General features: G+C 37.4%; 2 protein-coding genes across 11 annotated transcripts in view; one reads left to right on the top strand and one right to left on the bottom strand.

The window, feature by feature from the left end:
* The window catches only part of PRPF39 (pre-mRNA processing factor 39), a 44010-nt gene extending 31328 nt beyond the window's left edge, over window positions 1-12682 (top strand). For 7 of the 9 annotated variants that reach the window (XM_020986415.2, XM_020986414.2, XM_078151498.1 and 4 more), the window contains 2 exons: window positions 6381-6455; window positions 7029-12682. In XM_020986415.2, the coding sequence (XP_020842074.1) occupies window positions 6381-6455; window positions 7029-7275 (322 nt within the window). In that variant the 3' untranslated portion in view covers window positions 7276-12682. The remainder of the gene's footprint in view (window positions 1-6380; window positions 6456-7028) is intronic. The other 2 variants (XM_020986416.2, XM_078151499.1) reach the window with 1 other exon arrangement.
* Window positions 9339-24676, bottom strand: FKBP3 (FKBP prolyl isomerase 3). 2 transcript variants are annotated; one of them, XM_020986422.2, is made up of 7 exons: window positions 24515-24672; window positions 22183-22284; window positions 20773-20880; window positions 12941-13076; window positions 11752-11819; window positions 10201-10298; window positions 9339-9539 (listed from the first exon to the last, which is right to left on the bottom strand). In XM_020986422.2, exons 1-7 carry the CDS (start codon window positions 24620-24622, stop codon window positions 9485-9487), a joined length of 675 nt encoding a protein of 224 aa, XP_020842081.1. In that variant the 5' UTR covers window positions 24623-24672; the 3' UTR covers window positions 9339-9484. The 2 variants fall into 2 exon arrangements, with proteins under 2 accessions (XP_020842081.1, XP_078007626.1); XM_078151500.1 differs by lacking the exons at window positions 9339-9539; window positions 10201-10298 and having other exon boundaries at window positions 11563-11819; window positions 24515-24676.
* Window positions 24677-26736: the final 2060 nt, after the last annotated feature.

The following is a 26736-nucleotide window of genomic DNA, read 5'->3' as shown; positions in this document are numbered from 1 at the left end:
TTCCTTTGACTTAAGGGAATGTGTGCCACTTTCTTCCTTCATTACTCCTCTATTTTTCCCTTTCTGTTCCTCTCCTTTTTTAAAAAGTAATATTGGAGGTGAAGATATTATCTGTCTCCAAAGTTCTGAATCCTCAGTTTCCTAAAAGTCAGTTTTCCAGAAATTTTTTTAGTTTATAACCCAGCAAAAAGATCTCCCGATCATCACTTAATTATGTAGGTATTTACATTAATGAGGATGAAGGGATAAGTGTAATATTTCGTTTGGCTTTATTAGAGCTCTTAGGGCTTTTAGGAGCTTTGGGAGAAAGCTTTGTTAGTTCGCATCATCTTCCCCTGGGAATTGCAACTAAATTCAAAACAAATAATTAAATGCCTTCTCTGTTCGGCGTTCTTGGGCCTTTAGAAGAGAAAAAAGCAATACAATATAAAGATCAGCTCCCAAGTTGGGTACATACACACATAATACAAAAAGGTTTTATCATATTTCGTTTTTGCAATTTAAGAGCCAAAATGAAACATCCTGGAAGGGTTAGGGAAAGCAACATGAACTTGGCCAACCTCGTTGAATTTTGAAGGTGCTTGGGGGAAAAAGGAAGGAATGTTATTCCATTTTAGAAAGAGGTAGGAATGAATTTGGTTAAATTGATAGTCATTAAGGAAACAAATCTAGCTAGAGTGAAGGGCTTGTTTGGCTAATCAGTGGGGGATTCAATTGGTTACGTTTAGTGGCCACATTTACTTATTGTAGGGTCTTAAAATTTTTAGATTTTTTATTTTTTAATTAATTTTTATTAAGATTTAAGAGTTTTGAAGACATTGGGGAGCCATTGGAGGTTTCTACTAGAGAGTGAGATAGCTTAATCTTGTAGCCACCTGATAGGGATTGTTGTAGTGAGGAGAGACTGTAGTTAATGATTTTTAGGCCCTTTCAGTAATAGAGTAATTGACGGTTAGAACGTGAACTGAAGTTGGGACAATAGCTCTTAGTGCCCCCTCTGAATTGCACAACATTTATAAAATTTTATGGGTAGAGGGAATTACCTTGCCAAGAATTACCCTATACCAGTGAAATCACAAGTTGTGCCCAAAAAAAAAAATCTCATTGCCTTAAAAAATGTTTGTTATGGTTTGGGGGGTTAGTAAAGAAGAGTAAGAAATAAAAAGTGTTGATGAAACAGATCAGAAGGAATTTCAGAAGAAGACACAAGCAGTGTTAGCATAATCGTGTTATGTTTAGTATATACTTTCAGAAGAAAAACATCTGTAGCAGAAATTCATAGTTTTGTGTATAATCTTTTGTTTCTGTTCTTTGTACATAAAAATGTTCATTATGTTGCCTGATGTTTGTGAAGTTCATTAAGAAAAGAACATTAGGGAAAAAGCAATATTTAGAGTAAAAACTAAGTTTTCTTATGTAACTCTTCTTTGCTCCAAAATTTATATTTTAAAAGAGTAAAGTGTGCATTTGTGTGTGTGTGTGTGTGTGTGTGTGTGTGTGTGTGTGTGTGTGTGTGTGTGTGTGTGATAAGGCTCGGTTTTAAACATTTTAATAGGTTCATCATTGCTTTAAAACTAGTGATCTCATCCTTTTACTTAAATAGAAACCATAATGGCAAGAGGTCTGGTTTCCTTTATAAAATCTTCAACTTCCTCGTGGAATTTAGATTAATGTCCTTCACTTTTATTTTTTTATTTTATTTATTTTTGCTGAGGCATTGGGGTTAAGTGACTTTCCCAGGGTCACACAGCTAGGAAGTATCAAGTGTCTGAGGCTGGATTTGAACTCGGGTCCTCCTGACTACAGGGCCAGTGCTGTATCTACTGAGCCCCACCTAGCTGCCCTGGTTTAAGTTATTTTATCAATATTACTTAATAAGTTAGCACAGCCAGGATTCTAACCCAAGTTCTGTGAGTAAAATCCAGAGTTCTTTCTCCTGTTATGTAATTCTTCCCCATCTTTTCCTGTAAATCATACTGAAGGAGATGCCTAACATGACATGGGCTTGTGTCAGGCCCTGTGATATTGCAGTACTGTATGCAGTCTGTTAGTACTTTTTTTACTATTTATTTTTGCATCCCAGCCTCTCATTCATAGTTCCATATCTCGGTGATATCTTTCTATTTTATTGTTTCTTGGCCTCAGTTCATAGGCAGCAGCCTATTTACACTCACCTGGTGTCTTTCCATTGCCCTAAAGTGCCCTGTTCTTCAGAGAAGTGATATTACTTGATTCACAATCAGGTAGTATCCTGTAAGAATAATGTTGTTCAGTCCAGCGTGTTTTTTTTTTCCTTTTTGGTGAGGCAGTTGGGGTTAAGTGACTTGCCCAGGGTCACATAGCTAGTAAGTGTCAAGGGTCTGAGCGCAAATTTAAACTCGGTCCTCCTGACTCCAAGGCTGAAGCTCCATCTACTTTGCCACGTAGCTACCTCTAGCATGTTTTCTAGGCCCAAATCACTTTCCATATGGGAGTCCCATCATCCATATCATACCCCTTAACTGTGGGTGTATCTCAAGGTCTATCTTGGGCTCTCCTTTTTTCTCTATACTCTCTTGGTGACCTTGTTAGCTCCAAAGGGTTTGTCATACTTAATACAGAAGATTCCCCCATCTATTTATCTAGCTTTAGTCTTAAACTCCAGTCCCATATTACCAGCTACCTATGGGATATCTTAAACTGAATGGTCTGCAGACCTAACATGTGAAAAATATCTTATTATCTTTCCCTCCACAGATTACTCCTTTCTTTTTTCAAACTTACTATTTCTTTCAGGGATACCACCATCCTTCCAGTTTTCAGTGTTATCCTTAACTCCTCACTCTCTCAATCAATCTATATATGTATATATATCCATTAAGTTAGCAGTTACTACTGTCTACTTCCACTTGCATCCTCATCAGTTTTTACATCCAAACTCTTCCCTGTTCACATGGCTGCCATCCTAGTTAAAGACCTCCACCATCTGTTCCCATATCGTTGCATTGGCTGATCTCGATGCAGAAAATGTACTTCTTTCTGCTCTCTGCCTCTTGAAATGCCTTGTACTTTCAGAACTCCACCAACATTGCCTTCTGTACAAAGCCTGTCCTGATTCCCATGCCCAGCTCAGTGCCCTTGCTCTATCAAAGCACCTTGTTAAATATTTTGTATATGTTGTTATGAACATGCTTTTTCCTCTGAGAGAATGTTAAATCCTTGAGGATAGGGGTTTTAATTTTTTTTTTTCTGTATGCTTAGCACCTAGCATAAGGGCTAATAAGTATAGGTGCTTAAGAAATGCATGTTTTACTACATCAATATAAAAAAGTTATTAGCTAGCTCTTTAGGACCATAATTTACAGGGATGGTCCTGACCTACAATGGTATGAAAGGCATTCCGTATACCACTGAACTCAAAGGTCCAGTTCCTAATCCTTGCTGCTTGAATATCCTACAACGTTAATGCAGTCCCAGTGTTATGCATCAGTATTAGTTGTGAATGAAGACCTAAAGAATATCTACAAAAAAACTTGGTAAGACCCATAGAGTAACTCAACATACCACTCTTTATATTTGATAACTTCAGTAGAAAAGTGGAAGAAATATATGAAAAAAGAAAAGTTCAGGAAGGCTGAAGCTTATATATTACACAAAAATCTCACCTTGGTTACACTTTCTTAAAAAAAAAATTGGTAGGCACCAGAAATGGTGAGTACCAGCTAGCACTGTAAAAGCCAAAACAGAGTATATTTTAAGACAGAAGATAAATTTGTTATCGACGTGGGAGTATCACTGAGTTGACTCTGTAGTTGGAAACCAACTCATTAGACTTAGTTTAAAAAAAAAAAGAGTGAGATGATGTACAGTTGAAACAATTTAATCTTAATTACTTAAACTAGTGATGGACTGTCAAAAATAGGAAGTGGACACAACTGATGTTAATTATTATACTTTGATCCATTTGTGAGGAATATATAAGGTAGTTAAAGAGGCAGACATTCCAAAGGCATGGAGAAAAATCATAGACCTTAATACAACTGAAGGAGGCCATTAAGGGAATAATAATGGCTATTGACCCCCTCTCCTATTTATACAAAATCTGAGATTTTTTACATGAAATAAGGACATCCTTAATGAGGGTAGTAGTAGAGAATAGCAGACTCACATCTTTAACAATTTACAAGTAATGAAGAGAATACAAGACTGTGCATAATCACTGGTCATTTGTTGATTTAAAAAAACAAAACACCAACATCATTTGCTCTGGAACGCTTTTTTACAACGAGGTTCTGTCATGGGTATGTCTCTATCATTCACGATTCCTTGAACGATCTAACAGGCACAGCCCTGTTGAATAACCTTCTGGTCATAAACCTCAAGACAAGGCACGAGAGACCTAAGATGCAGGCTTGCCAGAACTGCTCTGCATTGTAGTGGAGGGATTCTCTGTGGGTGGTGAGACTGTCCAGGTGCTCTGGCTTGCAGATGATATTGTGCTGATTGCATCAAGCTCCAGGACACCGAAGAGTATCCTCAGAGAGGCCTGGTCCGACCATTCACATAAGCAAATGCTAGGTGGATGAAGAACGTCTGTTACCCAGACTCCCAAAAGTGTTTGCACAACCTATAGAACTCACTATGTGTGTCTGGGACACACAGAATTGAATGTAAGGAGGACAGCAGGCTACTATATTGCTCTGTTGAGTTTGGAAAATCACAAAGTTCTTTTCATAAATCCAAGCTTCCCATGAAGGACAATGCCAGCACTCTACTATCATTGGTATATGGCAGCAACACAGAATACAGTAACGTTCACGAAAGAACTAAAAATGAGTGTCAGTCACATGAAGGGAGTGATTAGGCTGTAACTGAGTGGAGAACTCTGAAGAACAGGAGTAGAAGATAGCCTCGGGGAAATAAATGACAGGAAAAGAGAAGACGGCTGATTGTATGGTAGAGCTGAGGAATGACAGGTGGCCAGTCAGGAAAAAGGGAGAATTCTCTGTAGCACAGTGAGTGCTTCTCTTCTCCACCACCCCCCTCCTGTGAACTTACAGAACATGAACAGTAGTTGCACATGCCATCTGCATTGTGGGAAGAAAATTCAATTATTCTGATCACGGATCTTAATGAGTAAGAAAAAATAAAAGTATATTTTTAATAAATTTGGCTTGACCTAAAGGTAGGGAGTAACTTTTTTTTTAACATTCACATTATAAATGAAATAAAAAAGACAAAAGAAACTTGCCACTGAATGTAAGAATGATTCAGAGATTTCTCATGGAGGCAAGTAAAAGCCTTTTGCAGAAGTGTTTGGGGTTTTTTTGGGGGTTTTTTCTTCCATGAGTTAAAAGGCAACAGAAAACATTTTGTGGGCAATTGGCCATCTTTTATTTCAGTAGTCATTGAGGTTTTAAAAAAATCACCTTGTAAACAATTGCAGCTTATGGGCCAAAATCTACTGCAAAGATACAGAGAAAAGTTGTTTAAGCTTCCATTAAGACAGACTTATGTGGTGGATGAAGATATTCGGCGGTTCTTCAATTATGATTTTTTAGTGTACTAGTAGCTAATCCTTAGAGTGGTCTAAAGGTTCTGGACCGCTAGTCCAACCTTCACATTTTACAGTTGAAGAAATTGAGATCCATAGTGCCCTGTTGAAGCTTCCATAGGCAGTAAATGAATCTCAGTATCTCACAATTCCTCAGGGCTGTGTTGTATGATTATTTTAGGTAAATGCATGTCAGCCACTTGAGGAAATGAAAGTTATACGTACACATTATGGTCCAGCTTGCATTTCAGAAATAGCAGCTTTAAGAAACTATGACTGGGATGAAATTTTTCCTTATTGTGTACTACCTGCATTATTACATAAAAAAATTTATTTTATAACTCATGATTTTGGAGTTTTTGTTTTGAGGCACAAATAACAATAAAAGTATCTTTAATCATGAAAAATAAAGATTTAAGTTAGGAGTTCTTTAGTTATTAAATGGTTCCCATTCATAGGCTGCTAAGTGCCAGAAATCTTGTTACAAATAACATAGATTATAATAGAAACTGTAAGATTAGTCTAGGCATCCATTTTGTTTATCCTGTGCTAACAAATTCTGTGAAGTTTTGTTTTTGAAAAAACACTTTCATAGAAAATATAAAGTTTGGTAATGTGACTTCATATGAGCGAGTTAAAATATCCAAGTTGGAAACTTCTTGGTTTTCATTTAACATTATATAGGTTTTTTTCTTCTAACTACAAAATAAACTTCCATTACTGTTACAAAGCTTGAAGATCTTTTACTTGTGTAATATAGCAAACCTAGATTTTCCAGAAAAAAATAATTTACATTATTTTATACTTTAAAATATGGAAAAAACAGTATATTTTTTTTCCTGTTTAGGCTTTTGGATGCTTATGATGAACATCAAATACTTTTAAAAGAACAAGACTCTTTAAAAAGGAAAGCTGAAAATGGGTATGTAATATCTGTAAGATCAAGATGGCTCATTACAGTGGAAGAAATACTTTTAACGTTTATTTCTAAAGCTTATTTTTAACCCATAAACCTGGATTTGGCCTCAAAAGACTAGGTTCAAATTTTGCCTTTGATGTTTTATTACATTTATGACCTTGCACAAGTCAACCTCTTTGGGCCTGTTTTCTTATCTATTAAACAGAGGGTTAAAAAAAAAAACCCTGATAGCTAAATCTATGATCTTGTGGCCGTGCAGATCATAAATTGGGAATGTCAGTTCCTTCCTGTATGAGAGAAATTGTCCCAATGTTCTCTTTTTGGTTCAGAAGTTATTTTTATGAACATAGGAAAAACATTTTTAAAAGTCAGATTCTACATAGAACAAAGTTGTGTATAACCCAGAATCAGTACCAGTATTTCTTTGAGGGCAAGAACCTTATTGCTCCTTCACTATACTGATTTAAACTGGCTGAAGAACATAGATATGCTTTTTAAAACTTAGTGAATACAGAACTTCATTGTTTTGCTGGCTATAATTTTGAAATACTAAGTTATTTTTATTTGTCATAATAGGGCAGAAGAGCCAGATGAAAAAAAAATACACACAGAAGATGCAACCTTAGCATCTACTCAGATGATTGATGGAGACATCCAAGCTAACCAAGCTGCATATAATTATAGTGCCTGGTATCAAGTATGTGTAAATAATTCAGATTTGGGGCTTTTTCTGCAAGATCTAATTTCTCTGAACTTTGTATGTTTTCTACTGACTTATGACAGTTATGTCAGGGACCTATGTAGTTACGTACATTCCTGTTAGATTGTAAACTTCCTGGGAAAAGGTGTCATTTAAATTTTTTTTTGTTAGTATCCTCCACTAAAAGGATATTAGTACAGTGCAGATACTGTAGTACCTAGCATATAATAGGTGCTTAGTAAATGCTGTTTTGATCTGTTTTTTGTCAGTGTGGGAACTAAATAATGCAGATTATAACTCATCTATAAATGTCTTAGAGTTAGACCTAGGAAAGTCAGAGGTGGGCTTTTGAAATTTGCATCTTGACTCCAACTCAAGTCCTTCTGCCATGATGGCTTTTCTTTGCATGATTCTTTTCCTGATTCTGAGCATAGGCCTTCCTTTGCTAAATGTTTGGAGCCATGGCTAATTTTTTAGGGTATTTATTTTTTGGTTACTGAATTAGGAGTAGAAATACTTGATTCCAGTACTACTGTGCTTAGAAAAAGCAGGAGAGTTAGCTAAAAGGATATTATGTGCCTGAGATAATCTGTAAAATGGCAAAGTTAAAATTAGGTTTTCTTTAAAAATTACATAATTTGGGTAAATAACAATGTATTTCATGATAAAAGTAACCAGATAACTGTGCTAATTTGTTTTTTCTTTACAGTACAATTACCAGAATCCCTGGAATTATGGACAGTATTATCCTCCCCCTCCAACCTGATGGAAAAATACCTGATGGTGTTGTCTGGGGTGGGGAAAAAACAAAGTTTTTTTTTTCTTAATGAGGGATATAAACAAAACATAATTTGATAATATTTGGTAATTTGTCTTCCCTGTTCACATGTAACATTTACTTAGTAATTGGGACAATATTTCACTTAATAACAGATAACATACTATTTCCTACTTTTTATTGGAGAACTTTTTTTTATTTTTGCATTGTGGTCCAGAATTCTCTCAACACATTTGAAACCAAGTCTAGTAGCCTTAAGGAGGAAAAAAACTGACTGAAAATCATGTCAGTGTAGCAAGTAATTCTGAATATACATAAGGGCTGGTTATTAAAATGTCTTCACCTCATCTATCAAAAATGATTTTAAACTTTCAACCTAAAAAGGGTTGTGTTCCAGTTGTCCTTGTTGTGATGTTGCATCTACTTATAGAAATATAAACATTTAATCCTTAAATGGATATTCATAAGTGATAAAATGTCAAAATATTTGCATCCCTTTAAAAATGGAAATCGTTATACAGTAGACTTTTGTATGTAGAATGTTCATGTGTAACTTGTGAGCAGACTTTTTTGATCAAACTGATCATTTTCATTTTCATAATAAAACAAGGACTTATATAACAATTGCTTATGAATTGATCTTTTAAAAAACACTTTAGAAATTAAACTTGTGCCAATTAAAGCAGGCAACAAGCTGGGTGAGACACATTTTGATATTCTTTATTAATTTTACTTTAAATGCCAAAAAACTCTGCTCCTCGCATAATCTTTATTGTATACAGGTCCAGGAAGAGTTTGCCTTGCTCATACTCAGAGGAGGATTTAAAACCACATCCCCAACTCTTTAGCCACCTGACTTCTGCTAAGCACTCAAAATCTTTCAAAGTGGGTATTATTTTCAACCAGCAAGAAAAGCTGTGTCAATTATTCATCATCACAGATGCAGTGACATTTTTAATTGGGAAGAGGTTAAGAGTTTAGCAAAAAGTTAGGAGGTAGAGAATCTGATTTGTTACCCAGTTGCTGAAAAATGTGATTATCTTTATAAATAGCTAAGAGCAGGATCATCACTTTAGTAAAAACAGGCAAATTTCTTAGTTATGACTTCAAGAACAAAAAGCCTGCTGCTTTTTGTTTTAACAGGTGTTTGTTTTAAAATTTTTTTATTAGGGTTAAGACACATCACAAATTTAACTCTTAAATTACTAGTGAGGAAAGCACTTTCTAAAAATATTTAAAACATATATTGGAAGGAATCTTATGCATTGCCTGCAGCCCTAGAAAATTCAGTGAGCCATCCAGTTACTTGTGTTAATGTATTTGTATTCAGGATTTTGCCTTTACAAATATGGCTATTAAATAAGAGAAAACTCAACCCCAATCAGCCTTGTATATAGCCTCAACAATACACGCTCAACTCGAGGGATTTATTCTCAAAGTGAATGTTTTCCCCACCCCCAAGAATAAGGTCAGATGTTCAAGTATAGACAAGGCCACAGGCTTGCAGAAATAGTTCCTGAAGTATGTAGTTCGGTCAGTAAAACATCTATCACTTCAATCAATGTCCACTAATTCCACTTCAAAATTGAGTTTTGCATTTGGTGGAATTCTGTTTGAGAAGTCAAGGTAAATAAGTCAGACACTTATTTTTATCACAATAGTCAAATAAATAGCCAAAAAAAATCTATATGAATACCTGTTTTATATAAATCAGAATACTCTGTGGACTATTCTGAAAATGCTGAAGATTTCTGGGGATATATGTATACACACATATATTAACTAATATTTCAAACTTAAGACTTCACTTTATAGAGATGTTGGGCAAACTACCTTCAGAAAATCTCAGGAAGTTTCTCAGTATAGGAAAAGAGGCCCTTGGAGTATCTTGAACCATAATTACCTGTTCCCCTCCATGGCAGAATTGTCATTTCTCTGTGTGGTGGGCTGAGCACCGCATGCTGGTAATTCCTAAACACTTTCTCCCGTGTTCCAGAGTAAGCTTAAATAAGCTTTACCTGTATAAAAAGTCTGTTTCCCTTTCCTATTCAAAAGTGAGTAACAGGAGAAAAGTACTTTAAGTTTTACAAAATGTAACATGAGTTGCTCCAGAGGATAGGTAATACATGGCATCGCCACTTTCTAGCTAGCTAACACCTGCTTTTAAAAGTAGCTATTACTAGAAAGATACCCACCAGAAGCTATGAATGAATGACTGCACAAAGTAGGAGGTTGGATTTCTTTTCTCTATTTGAAAGGAAAAAGGATACTTTGCATCAGGCTGTCCTTTCTTTCCATAAGCCCATTCAGGTTCAATCTCCAGGCGAGCCTTTTCTCCTTTACTCATTGTTAAGAGTGCTTCATCCCACTAAAAGTGAAAACAAACAAAACATGACAAAAGAGGAAATCGGAGCTTTATAAAAAAATCTTACATATAATGATTCTTCTAAATAAGAGGAGACATATTCTAGGTGATCACTATTTCTTGTGAGAACAATTAAGCCTCATTTTTAATAAGCTACAAGTCTGCTTTTACCAAGGGCTTGTTTTTATAACAGACTTTTACACTTGTTTATCATTAACCTTCCTCTATAGCTTTAAAAAGTTTTTTTAATATTAGGTCCTCCCCACCTCATTCCCCATTCTGGTTCTTGAAGCTGTTTATCATGGGGGAATCAGGAGTTATAATATGCAAAAGCTGACAAGGCACACAGAATCAATTCTCAATTAATCTAAGTGGAGCTATGGCTATCTCAAACAGTGGATATGCTTGGGGGAAAGGAGAAAATCCATTATGCATATGTGTAAGTTGTATAAGAAGGAAGGGCCTTAAAAGGCAGCAGAAATGTAAGCTGGTGAGGCCCATCTGCTTAGCTGTTCAATTGTCCTAGTTTACCAAATTCATCCTGGACTCTGGTGATCAATCAAGAAGTGCCTGCTATGTCAGGCCCTGTGATAGGGATACAAATACAAGGAATGAAACAATCCCAAATGTTATTCATTAAAATGAATACCTCAGTGCTGGGATTCCTAAGGTAGCTGATTTTGATGTCTAATTCTGTGCAAGACCCGACTACACAGAACCTGAAAGTTCCCTTAGGTCTCCTCACTCAATATGAGATGATATACTGTAATGAAATCCCATTGTTGAGCTTGTATGCAAAGGGTAAGAGACAAGAGACTGCAGGAAGTCTCGAGTAACAGAAATTGAGACCTGTCCCCACGCATGAAACTGGCAAAGTAATCACTTCATTCTTTCCTTGTTCCTATGAACACTACAGAGTTAGGGCTGTACGGGAGACCATTAAGTCCAACCCCCCTCATTTTACAGATGAAGTCAAAATTCAAATCTGTGTCTTCCAGGTTCTAACTTGAGCAATGTCCACAACTGTGCCACCTACCAGGAAGCTAAGTGAAAAGTATGTTAAAAAAAAGTAGAGACAGCTCCTAGGCCCAAATAATATTTGTAGGGAATCACTCTCACATTATTCAGGTATATAAAGCTTAACAAAAATTACCAATAACAAGCAAAAGCAAAATTCATCACCTTATTGAATTATATGTAATTCATTTAGAAATAAAATCTAGTTTTAGGAACACTCTGGTGTCATACTGAACGTACATCCTGACTCCTACTCACTTTTTGGGCATCCAAGGAGTTCAGCTATAATTTCTCTTAATCCTTTAGTGAAAGAGAAAAGAATGATTCCAAATTTACACTGTAAGGCTGTTAAGTGCAAGGATGATACCTTATGTCTTTGATAGCACCTAGCACAATGCCTTCTGTGGGACAGAAATGCAAGTATATGTCGATTACTTACTCCTCTGATAACTTTGCCCACTCCAACTTTAAAACTTAGAGGCTTAGCATTCTTTTTCTTCTTTGCACCTGTAAAACAATGTTAAGATATGATCTATTTTTTGAGAACTTGATTTTTTTTTTATTTAAACAGTAACAGTAACCAATTACATTCTGCTGATGTCATCATGCAGGCTTTTTGGTAGTATAAAACAAAGTAAAAGCCAAAAAAATCAGATGACTCAGAGAGAATTCTGTATTATGTTTTAAATATTCAAGCTTATCACTGAGAAGCTTTATTTGTTTCTGTTTGTTCTATTAGGCTTGAATGACACTTAGTCCAAGTATTTCAGGCCCTACAATGCTGCATCATTCAAGGCTGGGGAATTAGGGTTCTCCCATTTCTACTCAGATTTTGAATTAATCTATCAATATCAGTTGTGTTTGAAGGCACAGTGCTATCAACAGCCTATAGTCAGCCAGTGAAAAGAAGACTTGTTAATAGAGACGTCTTTTATTTATATAGTGCTTTATGGTTACAAAGCATTTTCATGTAATTAATTTAATCCTCAGAATAGCCTGTACAAAAGTGCTGGTGTTTTTATCCCCATTTTACAAATGAGGGAACAGACCCAAGAGGTCAGTCACAAAAGTTGGATTTGTGTAGACTAGAATCTAGGTTTCTTGACTACAAATTCAGTGTAGTTTGAAGTACACTGATGGTTCCCAACCACAGGGAACCTCCCCTGGGGGGGGAGTGCTGGGGGAGGATTAAGGTGGGAAGAGGAACAGCAAAATTATTACAGGGGTCTTCAGATCCACATATGTCTTTTTTCAAACCTTAGTTCCAATAAAAATGCAGCATGGCTCATGTATGTATTACCATTTTTTAAATGTATATAGATGTTGTTATGATTACTAAAAGTCATTAAAAGTTTTTTAATTCATAGTAACTTTTTGTCATCGCATATTTTTTCAATGAATGGGTACTAATGAATGAAGATGGTATAGTCCATGAAAGGTTTTGATGTGAAAAAAATCCACACACTTAAAAGGTTTCAGACCACTGTACTACACTGTAGAATCTTCCTGCACTTGGATTCCAGGTTAAAAACAAACTTGTGGAGAGTTTGAAAGTGCATAAGAAGCCAATGGATACTCCCTGATTATTTCCCCAACTTATAAACACAAATGAAGTAACCAACACTTACTAGTTTGAATATTAGTATCAAAAACAGTTCCATCCTGTAATGTTCCTGTGTACCAGCAATGAACAACATCTCCTTTTTTGGGAAAGTTAGTTTTATCTCCCTTCTTAAGAATAGATTTTGTATATTTTGGTGGACCCTAAATAAAAGATAAAAACACAGAATTTGCAGCAACTTAGTCTCTTTTTGAAAAATTCCCATAGAGATTTCTGATATCTAAATATATTCAAATGAACTTTTTTTTTGGGGGGGAGCACAAGGCAACTGGGATTAAGTGACTTGCCCAGGGTCACACAGCTAATAACTGTCAAGTGTCTGGTCTGAGACCAGATTTGAATTATTAAAACTAGGTCAACAATACTTTTTTTTTCAAGTCAAGTGTACTGGAGTCATTTAATTTTTTGAATGTCTTTTGCACACCAGAAGAGCATTTAAAAATTTATGTCCATGATTTCAAAGTTGGTTTGGTTTCATAAATATTACTACATATCTGAAAATTCTGCCTTTCAAACCAATTAAATTCAAACATTTATTAAATGTCTACTAAATGCAAGGTGTAGGAGTTGCAGAAGAAAGCCAAGAAAATAGAACTGAAAACTCGAATGAGGAAAAGAAAAGGTTGATAGGTAAAATGACAGGAATAGTTCTGTGATGAGTTAAAACTGTGCTTGCTATAATTCAAAAGACAATTAAGATTTAACAATCCATCCATCCCAAAATGATTCCTGAAATTTCTTTCTTTTTTTTTGATTTTAGGCAATTGTGGTTAAGTGACTTGCCCAGGGTCACACAGCTAGTAAGTGTCAAGGGTTTGGTCTGAGGCCAGATTCGAACCCAGGTCCTCCTGACTTCAGGGCCGGCACTCTATCCACTGTGGCACCTAGCTGCCCTGATTCCTGAAATTTCTCAACAGTTCTTAACATTAAGGTGGGTTACATAAAACTAATGGATCAGTGTCTATTATTTAATAATATTTTACACAAATGTATACTTTTAAACAATAGCTCTGATCCTGAAAACTTATTTGTAAATCACATTGTATAATACAAACTATTATGCTCACCTTACATCAAATATCATCCCATATTTTGCTCCCTTAAAATGAAGTTCACACCAAATTTCAAACATTTAAGAACGGCTTATTCTCAAAATACTAAAATGCAAACATCCTGAGGATCGAGATGGTGCCTTAATCATCTCTATCTCCAGCTGCACTAAGCACAGTAACTTGATAAATTCAAACTCAAAATTACTGCGCTGCTTCCTATTCCCTTTCTTCATTTCTTTTGTAGTCCCCTCCTTCTGGTTCCTGCCCCCAAATACAACCAGTATGGAAGTATGTTCCACATGACTACACATATGCAACCCACATCAAAAGCCCTACCTTCCTAGGGAGAAGGGACAGAGAGAATCTGAAACTCAATTTTTATTAAAAAATGAATGTTAACGGGGCAGCTAGGTGGCGCAGTGGATAGAGCACCGGCCCTGAAGTCAGGAGGACCTGAGTTCAAATCCGGCCTGAGACCAAACACTTGACACTTACTAGCTGTGTGACCCTGGGCAAGTCACTTAACCCCAATTGCCTTTAAAAAAAAAATGTTAAAAACTGACTCCAGATGCAACCGAGAAAAACAAAACACTATTTAAAAGAAAAAAGACTCAGTTCATGCCCTACTTCTACATGATACCTCTTTCTAATCTAATTTATTCAATTCAGTAAACATCATGTGCCTACTATGTGCAGTGTTTATCTTAAAGCTTATAGTTGCTTTCTTTTTGATAAGTTGGGGGTATAAAGTACTGTACTTTTTATATGCTTTAAGTTTGTAAAGATAGGATTTTTAGCAACATTTCTAAGAGCAGAGTCTTTCAAAAAGGAGTATTTTCTGAGGAGAATTTTTTAAATTTAAAATAAAAATGTCAAAAAAAAAATTTGGCTGAAAATTCTAACATACTGCCTATCTAATCAGTTGCCAGTTGTTGATTTTATCAATGTATTCAAATCCATCTCCACTCATTTAGACATCACCTAGTTCAGACCCTCACTTCTGCAACAGCTTCCTAGAGCCTAGTTAGCTAGGCACTCTAAGCCAAGTCTTTCCTTACAAAAATCCATCTTCTACACAGTTGCTAAAGTGTTCTGTGTACTACATAAGTAACAGTCTGACCACATCTCTCCCCTATACTCAAGTCTCAGTGGCTCCTTATTACTCCCTCAAGACTTCATATTAACTCCTCTATTTGGCTTTTAAAGTCCTTCGCAACCTTACACCTGTAGTATGACCAGTGCTATGCTTGGCACATAGCACCTAATAAGTGATTGGTGACTGACTGTACAAACGATCTAGAAGTACTCCTAAGAATGACAAAAGAATATTCAAAACTTCTGGTGTTATACATTTTAAAAGGCATTTCTTCAGTTCTGCAGGGAAAACTTATTTGTATCACGGAAAAGTTTCTCTTCTGGAACTACAGACTGCTGTCACATTCTTCAGTTCATTCTTACTGAAAATCCTAGAATCTTAGCCTCAAAATGTATAAAGTTAAAGCTAATAATATATTCAGGAAATTGTGCTGGCGAACTTGATGGATCTTCCCCTCTCATGGAAAAGAATGGTTATGAAAATTGGAAGTCATTGTTCAGTCATGTCTGACTCTTTGTGACCCCATTTTTGGGGTTTTCTTGGCAAAGATACTGGAGTGATTTGCCATTTCCTTCTCCAGCTCATTTTAAAGATAGGAAACTGGGACAAACAGGGTTAAGTGACTAGCTCAGGGTCATACAACTAGTAAGTGTCTGAGATCACATTTGAACTTCAGGCCCAGCACTATCCACTTCACCATCTAGCTGCCCCAATTTTTAATACTTAACAAAATAATTTTCATGAATAAAACTGGAAGCTGTTTCAAGTGTTTCAACTTAGCCCACTTCAAAAGCTAGCTTACATGAGGATCACTAAATTGATATGCTGTGACAACATATAAAAAGAATTTCAAGATTAGAAAACAAATCTTTTTAAGGAGTTTGTTTTCTTAGAGAAAAAGTATCCTAATAAACCATAAAAATAAATTACTTGAAAAGTAATGTTAACATCCTCTGTAGTTTTTTTTTTAAACTGCTTTTTTAAATTAGAGAATAGATTAGACTTCTGATTCATAAACAGGAATCAAATTTTAAATGCCAACTTACTCAAATGTTTACTGGGTTTTCTGGTCACAGAAGCAAATCATTTAACCTATTTAACCCACAGCAAAGACAGACGTTACAGCAAATGTCCAGTGTTACCTCAATCTTCCATGTTCCCTGTTCAACTTGAAGATAACAACCCATTATAGAATGGGGCTGAAGAACTTCAAATTTTGGGACTGACGTGGGATATGGAGTTTACTTACTGGTGAACACAGTGGAATCATTTTAAAAGAATAGCAGAGCTCTAGGGCCACTCTGGAATTAAGTCAAAATGCTACGAATGGCCCTGAAACTAACCCAGTTTCTAAGGACTTCTTCAGAACTATAAATAATAACTCACAGGGTGGCCAGGTAACACAGATGTAGAACTGATCCTTAACTAGGCTGGACTAACAGAATTGTAAGCACAGGAATCTTACTATCAAGGGTTAATTACGCCAATGTACTATGTTTTAGAGTTTCCTGCAGTAAGAGTGCCTCCAAAGAAATCTAAGAGGAAAAGTACCTATATGTACAAATATATTTATAGCAATTTTTTTTAAATGGTCAAAGATCTGGAAACTAAATGCTATTTTGCCTTAGAAATGACAAAATAGATGGTTTCAGAGAAACTTGTACAAACTGATAACAGTGAAGCAAGCAGAGCCAGAAGAATTACTTGTATAATACTGTAAAGACAAACAACTTTGCTAGATTTAAGAACTCTGACCAATAAAATAACCAACCATGAGTCTGGAAGACTGATATTCATCATTTATACTATACACCAGGGATGGGGGATCTGTGGCTTCAAGGCCACGTGTGGCCTTTTACGTCCTTGGATGCAGCCTGTTGATTGAATCCACGTTTTACAGAACAAATCCTTTTATTAAGGGGATTTGTTCTGTGAAGTTTGGATTCAGGCAAAGGACCTAGAAGGCCACATGTTCCTCACACTGGCTATATACCTATAGATAGAGAGATGATGGATTCAAGATGCAGAATAAGAGAGAGAAGTGGCAAAGTAATTTCTGGAGAAACAACAAAAGTAAAGGCCTGAAGGCAGGAGTATGTGTGGTTGGGAAACAGTAAATAAATGAATTAGCTTGCTTAGGGAAGAACTTTTTTTTTTAAAGGCAATTGGGTTTAAGTGACTTGCCCAGGGTCACACAGCTAGTAAGTGTCAAGTGTTTGGTCTGAGGCGGGATTTGAACTCAGGTCCTCCTGACTTCAAGGTTGGTGCTCTATCCACCTACCTGCCCCCTAGGGGAGTACTTTTTACCAAATAAGATCAGAAGAATAGGATGAATCCTTTCTTAAGCTATTCTTGCTGGTAGACAAGGATGTTGGATTTTATCCAACAGGCAATAACAATCACTGAAGCTTGTTTGAATGGGTGGGGTGATGTGTGTGTAAGAGAATGCTTCAGGGAAGATTAAGGGGGCAATGATATAAAGCACCAAAGGAAAAGAAAAAGGAAGACTAGACTGCAAGGAGAATATTTAGGAGACTGTCCAGGAATAAGATATGATCCTACATTACAGTGGTGACAGCAGGAATGGACAGGAACTGATTCAAGAGACATTAGTAATAAAGAATTGACAAAGGCAGCATGGTAGAGTGAATTAAGTGTTTGCCTTGGAGACAGGAAGACCCAGAATTTATATTCTGCCTTCCCATATCTCCCATCAGTCCTTCCTGTCTCAATCAATAAATACTAATTAAACAATTACTATATGCAAGGTATGCAAAGATAAAAATGTAACAGTCCCTGCTTTCAAGAAGCTTACATTTTATTTTATATATTTTATATAAACATGCAAGATAAATTTATAAACATACACATGTACAACATATATACATATATCTATATTCAAAAATACAAGGTAATTTGAGGGGAAGGAAAATCAAGAAAGGCTTCACATAGTAAGTGGTGGTCATGGAAGTAAGGGATTCTAGGAGGAAAGTAAGAAAGGAGTGCATTAGAATGAAATAGCAGAACCAGGAGAATACTGTACACAGTAACAGCCACAGTGTGCAATGACTGACTTTGATAGACTTAGCTCTTCTCAGCAATGCAAGGATATAAGACATCTCCAAACGTCTCATGATAGAAATTGCTATCCACATCCAGAGAAAGAACAATGCAGTCTGAATGCAGATTAAAGCATGCTATTTGCTTTCTTTTTCCTTTGTTGTTTTGTTTTTTTGCTTCATTGTTGTGGTTCCTCCCATTAGTTCTAATTGTTCTTTACATCATGACTAATGGCAAAATATGCTTAATGCGAATGTATAAAGAGAGCCTATGTCAGATTGCACACATCTTAGGCAGGGCGGAGAGGAGTGGGAGAGGGAGAAAATTCAAAACTCAAATCTTATGGAAGTGAATGCTAAAAATAAAAAAAAAGTGTCAATAAAAAACAAAATAAAAAAAGAGTGTATTCCATGAATATGGAACAGTCTATTCAAAGGTACAGACAGGAGCTGGTGTAAACTCTGAGGAACAGCAAAAGTAAACTTTTGAAGATAGCTTAGCAGCTAGACTATAGAGCATGGAAAGGAGTTGGAAAGGAAGACTGGGCCAGGTTGTGAAGGACAAGAATTCTCATTTTATCCTAGAGGCAACAGAGACTCACTGGAGTTTACTGCATAAGGAAGCAATGTGCATGAAATAGTGTTTTAGGAAAAGCATGGAAGGAGGCAAGGAGCACTTTTAAGATACTGCAACTGTAGAGGTACGAAATAATGAGGTCCTACACTATAGTTGTGACATCAGGAAGGGACTTAAGATTTGGGACTTAAAAAAGAATAGATTTGAAATGTCAGAGATGGAAAAAAAAGAGGCAGTGTAGTACAGTGGATTATACACTAAAATTGGAGTCCAATCACACACAGCCACTAATTCAGGGATTCATAACCCCTGCCTAGACTATTGCAAAAGCCTTATAATTGGTCACTCTTCTTCCATTCCCTTCTCCTAGCAATCCATCTTCTACAAAGTTGCCAAATTAGCGTGCCTAAAATCTAACTCTGACCATATCATTTCCCCAATTAAAAAAAAGAGAAGGGCAACTAGGTGGCGCAGTGGATAGAGCGCTGGCCTTGGAGTCTGGAGGACCTGAGTTGAAATCTGCCCTCAGACACTTGAAACTTACTAGGTGTGTGACCCTGGGCAAGTCACTTAACCCCGACTGACTCACCAAAAAGCAAAAAAAATTTGAAAATTAAAAAAAAAGAAAGCCAAGCTGAAGCCAGGTTACACAGGGTTTTAATACCCAACAGAGGTATTATCACAGAGGCAACAGGAAGCCATTGAAGCTTCAACAAAGGAGGGCTAACCTGTGCTCTGGGAATATCAATTTGGCAGATGGTGTGGAAGATGGACAGGAGGAATGAAGACCAATTAAGAAGTCACTTCAGGGTAGAGGACATTAAGGCCTGAATTAGGGTGGTAGTAATACCCACACTCACTGCATTTTTTTCATATATATATATATATATATATATACACATACACATAAAACATATATATGTAAAGATGTTGCAGGAGTAAAATTAACAACACAGCAATTAATTAGATATGGGTAGTGAATTTCCTGACAGAGGTGATGGACTAAGATACAGATATAAGACAACTGTTTTTGGACAAAGCCAATATGGAAATTTGTTTTGCTTGACTATGTCTGTTACAAAGTTGTTGGGGTTTTTTTCTCCCCAATGGAGTGGAGAAGAAAAGAAATGCTTCATAATTGAAAAAAAATTTATTTTTGAGAGAGAGAATGAAGAGTCAAAGATGGCTCCAAGGCTGCAGGTGGCTCAAATTACAGCAGTGTCCTGGAGGTTATGAGATGAGTTTCATGGGGAAAAGGAGTTTTGCTTAGTCATTCAGTCTTTGATATGCCTATAAGGCACCAAGATAGAGATATGAAGCAGGAAATTTTGGTGATAGAGAACTGGCACTCAGAAGTGCAATGAGCTCAATAAGCAAATCTGGGAGTCTCTTTGTAGACAAGGAGATAACTAAAACCATGGGAATGAAAAAGATGACAAAAGGAAAGACAAAAAAGGACCTAGGACAGAGCAGGGACATCCATGCAAAAGTGGGAAAACAAGGATGATAATAGAGATATTCAAAGAACCAGGAGAGATAAAGGTCAGGAACCCTCCCACCCCCAGGCCCTGGCTGTACATTTAAACAGTGTCAAATACGTCAAAGGTCAAGTAAGCCAAGGATTGAGAAAAGACCATTGGTAACCTTGGGGAAAGCAGTTCTAGTTGAATGGTGGAGTCAAAAATCAAATGACAAGAGAACGAGAAGTGAGATGGACAAAAGAGACAATAATTTTTACTGGATGTCAACCTAGGTCTGAAAGTTCCAAGGAAGTCTAAATACTTCAATTACTTATTTTTAGTCCCAAAAGTTTAAGCAATAGGTTCAGGCTTCCAGGTATAGGAAGAAGGAATTCCTAAAGATCTATTTCAATTTGCATACAGAATCTTCTGGCTAGAAATTTGCCTGAAAGTTTAGGAAAAACTTGGCTCAGGATTGGAAATAAAAGAGTAATCCAAGGTTAGACCTCTAGATTCCACTAAGTAACAATATCATTAAAATGTATATATAAAAGCAAAAATAAAGTTGCAAAATATTTTATGACCCTCTACAGACCTCATCCAAAGTCTCTTCAGGCTTGACTCCTTTGGACTTCTCTTCATCAAGCTTCACACTTTTCACCTGCTCTGTCACTCTGGCAACACTCTCAGTACCTCTGAAACGCTGTAATAAAAATCCCTTACACGTTAACATATCAAAGACAAGCTCTTTTCATGAAAACTGCACCTGAGGAAATCTGGCTACTCTGTGCCAAATGAAAACCTGTGACATGAATTTAACATGAAATAATTAGCCTAAGGAATATAAAACATAAAAAGAAACTATTCTGTTTTTATTATATAAATCATGAGCTAATTTTCTAAAATAATACTTGAAATAAGAACCAAAAAACAACCCTATAGATATATCCCTGAATCAGTGGTACAAATGCAGGCAGACCCCATACAATGTTGCCGGAATCAGTTGTTTTGCAATAACACTGTTAATACATTTTGATCTAACTCAGATCATAACACTGCAATGCTCCACCCTAACATTCTTTTTGTCAATTCATCTTTGGATTGTTCCTGTAAGCCTGTTATGTTATATTATCCAAAATCACATTCTCATAAAACAAACTCAGGAGAATAGATAGAGCATCAATCAGTAAGCATTTATGAATCGCCTACTATATATCAGCCACCATGGTGGGCAGTAGTACAAAAATAAAAATGAAACAGTTCCAACCCTCAAAAAATATATAGTCTTGGGGGTGAGGAGTGGGGCGGAGGTTGAAGGGGGTGAAGAAGATATGCTGATGCTACTCATTTAGTCACTTAAAAAAAAGGAATCCTTTCTGCTAAAGCTGCATATTTAACAATTAACAATTAGAAGGGTACTTTCCTAGATGTTTGCTGCTACCAGAATCTAAATGTATAGCACTTCACAGACTCATTAAAATGGAGGTTCTTAACCTGTTCTGTGTCACAGACTCCTTTGACAGTCTGGTAAAACCTACAGACCCCTTCTCAGAATTCATACAGCTAGTATCAGAGCCAGGAATCTAATGTACATACTCTCACTCCAGTCTAACATCCTTTCCACAAGACTAAACTGCAGAAAACGGCTGCTTCAGTAACATGATAATGACATCTGATATAACATCTCAATTTTTCATACCCATTACCTCATTTTATGTTATAAGAGATCAAACTTATTAATAATAAAATCAAGATCTCATCATGATGTAAATTACTTCCCTAGAATTGGCAGATTTTTCATCTATCTCTGCATTTTAGAAAACCAGCAAACAATACATATATTTAACTGACACCAATACATACTCATGTACAATTTAATAATTATAGCTCTAATGTATCTATAACTATGCATATGGAAGCACATACTTACATTTATATCTACAATTCCAAAAGAACAAAATGCCAAAGATAATCACTTGACTATACAGAGAACGGAGACACTTACCTTACTTTCAAAAAGGTGGTTGTAGGCTGTGACTAAATGATCTTTGTTCGCTGTCTTGGCCACATTTTTTATGTTACCTAGTAATTTATGTTCTGCAAGAAACTATTAAGAGAGGAAAGTTACATATAATAACTTCCCCAAGCAAGGGATGTCTTTAAAAGATGCTCTCTTGGAATCTCTAGCTTCCTTCAAAGGGAAGAATTTGCTAAAAGAAGCCAATTTCCAATTCCTCTCAATACCCCAAATTGCTTCTTGTACTTATTCTAAATACTTTCTATTTTCTATATTCTTATCTGTATACATGTTGTTTCCCCCTCCCCCAAAAGAATGTAAGCTCACTGTTTGACAAAATAGGCACTCGCAAACACTTGTGGACCTGAAATGAAGTGTATGGAACAGAAGTATTAAAGTTTTTCTGTTTGTTTACTCAAGGTAGTAGTCATGTTGTAGATTTATTATTTTTATTGTTATTATTATTATTATTTTTGGGGAGGCAATTAGGGTTAAATGACTTGCCAAGGACCACACAACTAGTAAGTATCAGAGACCAAATTTAAATTCTGGTCCTACAGACTGTGGTCAGCGCTCTATCCACCATGCCACCTAGCTGCCTCACACTGTAATTTAAAAATGTTACTGTTAAAATTATAGAGGCACTGTTCAAAGACAAAAGAATTATAATTCTATCAACACCACTGGCTTTGATATTGCCTATTTTGGACAGTGCAAGAGCAGTTGTTAAAAAATTGGCTGTAATTCCACTTGTACCACAGATGTTACACTATCAAAAAAGTAAAAAAAAACTAGAAATAGTAATACAATTTATTTACAAAGGTGAAAAAATTAATCTCTCTTTCCTCATCTCACAACTATATGCCATGATAGCCACCTCCTGATAAGAGAGGTGAGGAACTCAAAGTGCAGATTGAGACATTTTTATTTTTGGATGTAGCCAATACAGGATTCTGTTTTGCTTAGCTACACATATTTGTTAGAAGAGTTTTCCCCCCCTTATATTTGAATTAGGGGTGGGAGGTCGGAAGAATGTGAATTTTGGTTAATTTGAAAAACACAGAATTTAAATAAAACAAATCACTTCCTTCTCTCTGTTTTGATGTGTTTAATCTCCTGGCTCTTCACCAGTTTTCATTCTGCCTCCTTCCGTATCAGAAAATTCTCTCCCGCTGTCCGTTAGTAAAGCTATCTCCTTTCCTAGGAAGTTATTTTGTAATCTACCACTTTCTCACTTCTACAAAAGGTTTCATCTTTCAACTTTCTTCTATGCACAGGACCTAAGTATAAGTGACGCTGATGAGAGAGAATTTGAACTGACCTTAGGAAAGCGGTTCTTTTTTTGTGTATGGGGAAGCCTATGGACTCCTCAGAATACTACTTTTAAATAAATAAAATGCATACGGTGACAAAGGAATCCCATTATGCTAAATGTTATCAAAACATGTAACAAAAAAAGAGAGTTCAGGGATTAAGAACCCCTGTTTTATGCAGAGCATCAGAGTATAATCGAGGCGGACTGAGTGTGGAACTCGCTTAACCTTTTTGGTGTCCCGCACTCTTCCGACCATTGGGGAAGCCCATGGATCCCTCACAGAATAATGCTTTTAAACGCATAAAATAAAAATACACAGGATCAAAAAAAAACCCTTCAATTGAAATAGTTATCAAAATTTTAAAAACCACCAAGCTCTGGTAGCCCTGGCCTATGCAGAGCATCTGAGTATGACTGAGGTCATTCCAAATTTGGGTGGCCCCCGGAGGCCCAGGATGCCCTTAGAGAAAGGGCACGGGGCAGGACCGGCCCCTAGCCACGGACAGAGCGCGCCGACCCCACGCCCACTCAGCCCACTTCGCGAATTAAGATTTCAGGGAAGGCGGTTCATCACAATTTGAAGAAAAGAACACGGAACTAAAAATTTCTTAAAATGGGGAAGCGCAGGGAGGGCACGACCCAAGACCCAAGGCGACTGGCAGCAGGGACGGAGGGTAGCGTGGGGCCCACAATCCCCCTCGCGCTCTCCTCTCTCACCCCCCCCCCGCTTCCGGCCCGCGCACTTCGTCTCGGAGGTCTCCTTTCACATCTTTCCCACTTCCCTCAAGCCCGGGGAGGCGGGACTTCTTCCCGGGGCTCGAGATTAAAATACGAGGTTCTAGTTCCGGTAAATGGAGAGGCGGCTCCCCCCGCAAGCCCACGAGGCTGGGTGCGCGTGGCGAGGAGCACGAGGCGGGAGACAGAATGTTGTCGGGGTGCGGGGGGGGGGAGAAGGGTTGCCCCCTCAACTATCCCAAGCCCGGCCTCGTCCCTGCCCTGAGGTACCGAATCCGAGCCGTGGTCCTGCAGAAACTTGATGATGTCCTTCTTGGGGAGCGCTTCGCTGCGCAGCTGCTCCGCAGTCCACACCCGCTGGGGTGCAGCAGCCGCCATCTTCCCCCTACTGCCACTACGCGACTGAGCCCGCCCGCCGCAGCCGAATCTATCCCCTCCCTCCCGTCTCGGAGAGAGGCGGGCCAAAGCTTCGGGGCTTGCGAGTCATAGGCTGCGTTCCCTCGGAAGCCTTGAGGGGGATTGGCCAGCTTTTGAGTGACGTAGGAGTCTCCTGCGAAGGCTCTCCTTTTTTGGTTTGGGGGACGTGGCCAAAACCTGTCCGGTTCCCTTCTTCATCTTTCTCTGAATGAGCATTCGCTGCAGCCGCAAGAGCGGCGGGGGCGCAGGTCTGCATCCTGGTGCATAGAAGTCAGTTTTCAAAATCAGGCTAGAGCGTAGACAAAGTAGGATGTTCGCCCTACACCTAAAAGGCCACAGTATATCTGAAATATTATCTTAATGAGGTTACAGTATTTAGAAAAAGACCGAGATTGGCATTTGCTGAATGATTTTTTTAAAAAAGTTTTTATTGCATGGCAAGAACTCTGCGCATTTGTTACCATAAGTTTCCCCCTACCCTTGGTGGTGAGAAAAATGGAAGAAGAAAATAAACGCTTGTTAATTGAAAAAAATTTTCTTTAAAATAAAGATTAGGGAGTGATAGATTAAGAAATGAGAGTGAAGTAAAAAGAAAAATTGTGCCTAAAATTATTTTTAAAAGAAACTAACACTTCAATTTATGTTAATGAAGGTCCCAGTTATCCCAGCATTAGATCGATTGGACAACTTTCTGCCCCACACCCTCTTGCATGACACATAAAACTGCTATCGACAAAAAAAAAAACCCATGATTTGCAAGCTACTGCTCAATTTTTCCACTGCAATTGATTTCCCTTCCTGTGCTTGGGCCAAATCACAACCTCCCTGGGCCTGGGTTTCTTTATCTGTTCAGGGTCCAGCCTAGAGAAACTGCTCAGCTGAGCACACAGGGGCGGGGGATCTCAATCCTCTACTCACCCACTTTGGTTTGTGAGTGGGATTTAAGACCACTTACTCAAATAAAAACTCAGAGGTATCTCCAGGTAGAAAACAGAAGTTTTATTCTAGCAAGTCTGGCCCAAGAGTTGGGCCTCACCTACCCAGGGTGGACTGGAGTAGGGAGGCCCAACACAAACAGCATCAAACAGTTATATACTCTTAGACAAATCACTCCAAGAAGCCCCCTCCCCACCTGTCTGTCTCAATCTCTTTATCCTCATTGGCTGAGGCAAGAGGCCTCACAGTCTATATTTAGAACTCAAGAGATACCTTTTACTCAAAACTAGCTTGGGAGCTAGAGGATTGCCTTATTTGGTAGTTAAGGTACAAAATAAAAGAGGGGGTGGTTAGGAAACAAGGGAGGGGTGGGCAGCTGGTGCACAGCCCCCATTCTCCAGAAATAAAAGGCTCATGCTGAAGCCTCACTATATTTTTGGAGCATAGCTTAGATTTCACATGAGTAACTTTCATTTGTCCCACACAGTTTCCCCTTCTCATTTCATAGTTGAAAGTTTCTCACACCAAACCTGGTAGGTTTCTTCAGTTTCCCTATTTGCTATTTCATCAAAATCGGCCTTCTTTCCTCCTGATTAACTGTCATCCACCCTTGACTCTTTAATATCATTAGTCTAATAGACTCACTGACAGGTTAATCATTCTAGAAAGGGTCTTTTGCACAGTAGTAGTAATTAACTGCACCATGCAGTGGACACACACTGGGAGTAGTATGACTCCACTTACTGCCATTAACAAAAACCATAATACCTGCTTCCATCAAGATTCCCCAAACCAGGACCACCAGGGAGTATTAAATGAAGAGGACCAGGTCTGAACTGGAACATAGGCCATCTTTCGAATTTCCTTATTAATATGTCTAATGGTTTTCCCACATCATCTATTTTCATACAACAAGTGGACAGGTTCAGTTTCCCGAAGACATCCCCCTCCTCAGCTAAGAGATAATTCAAAACCAACCTGTGTTGTAAGATAGCTTCCCTGCTTTGGTCTACAAAAACAGACAAGAGGTCAGTAATCATAGCGGTTTGATTAGTTATAATTTCCACCACCGCTTGGAGTCTAATTATTCTATTAAGTATATATAATCAGGGTCTGATATCCCCAGTTCCCATCTTGTG

The sequence above is a fragment of the Phascolarctos cinereus genome, unplaced genomic scaffold (genome assembly GCF_003287225.1).
Source record: "Phascolarctos cinereus isolate Bilbo 61053 unplaced genomic scaffold, phaCin_HiC Scaffold_3;HRSCAF=262, whole genome shotgun sequence".
Taxonomy (NCBI): domain Eukaryota; kingdom Metazoa; phylum Chordata; class Mammalia; order Diprotodontia; family Phascolarctidae; genus Phascolarctos; species Phascolarctos cinereus.
Note: the sequence above shows the minus strand (reverse complement) of the source record. Positions and strands in the feature narration are given on the sequence as shown.

Coding starts and splice junctions, on each gene's coding strand:
- FKBP3 (XM_078151500.1), bottom strand. CDS start 24,622: ATGGCGGCTGCTGCACCCCAGCGGGTGTGGACTGCGGAGCAGCTGCGC. Junction 22,285..24,514: donor AGGACCACGGCTCGGATTCG/GTACCTCAGGGC, acceptor CTCTCTTAATAG/TTTCTTGCAGAACATAAATT. Junction 11,820..12,940: donor TGATACTAATATTCAAACTA/GTAAGTGTTGGT, acceptor ATTGTTTTACAG/GTGCAAAGAAGAAAAAGAAT.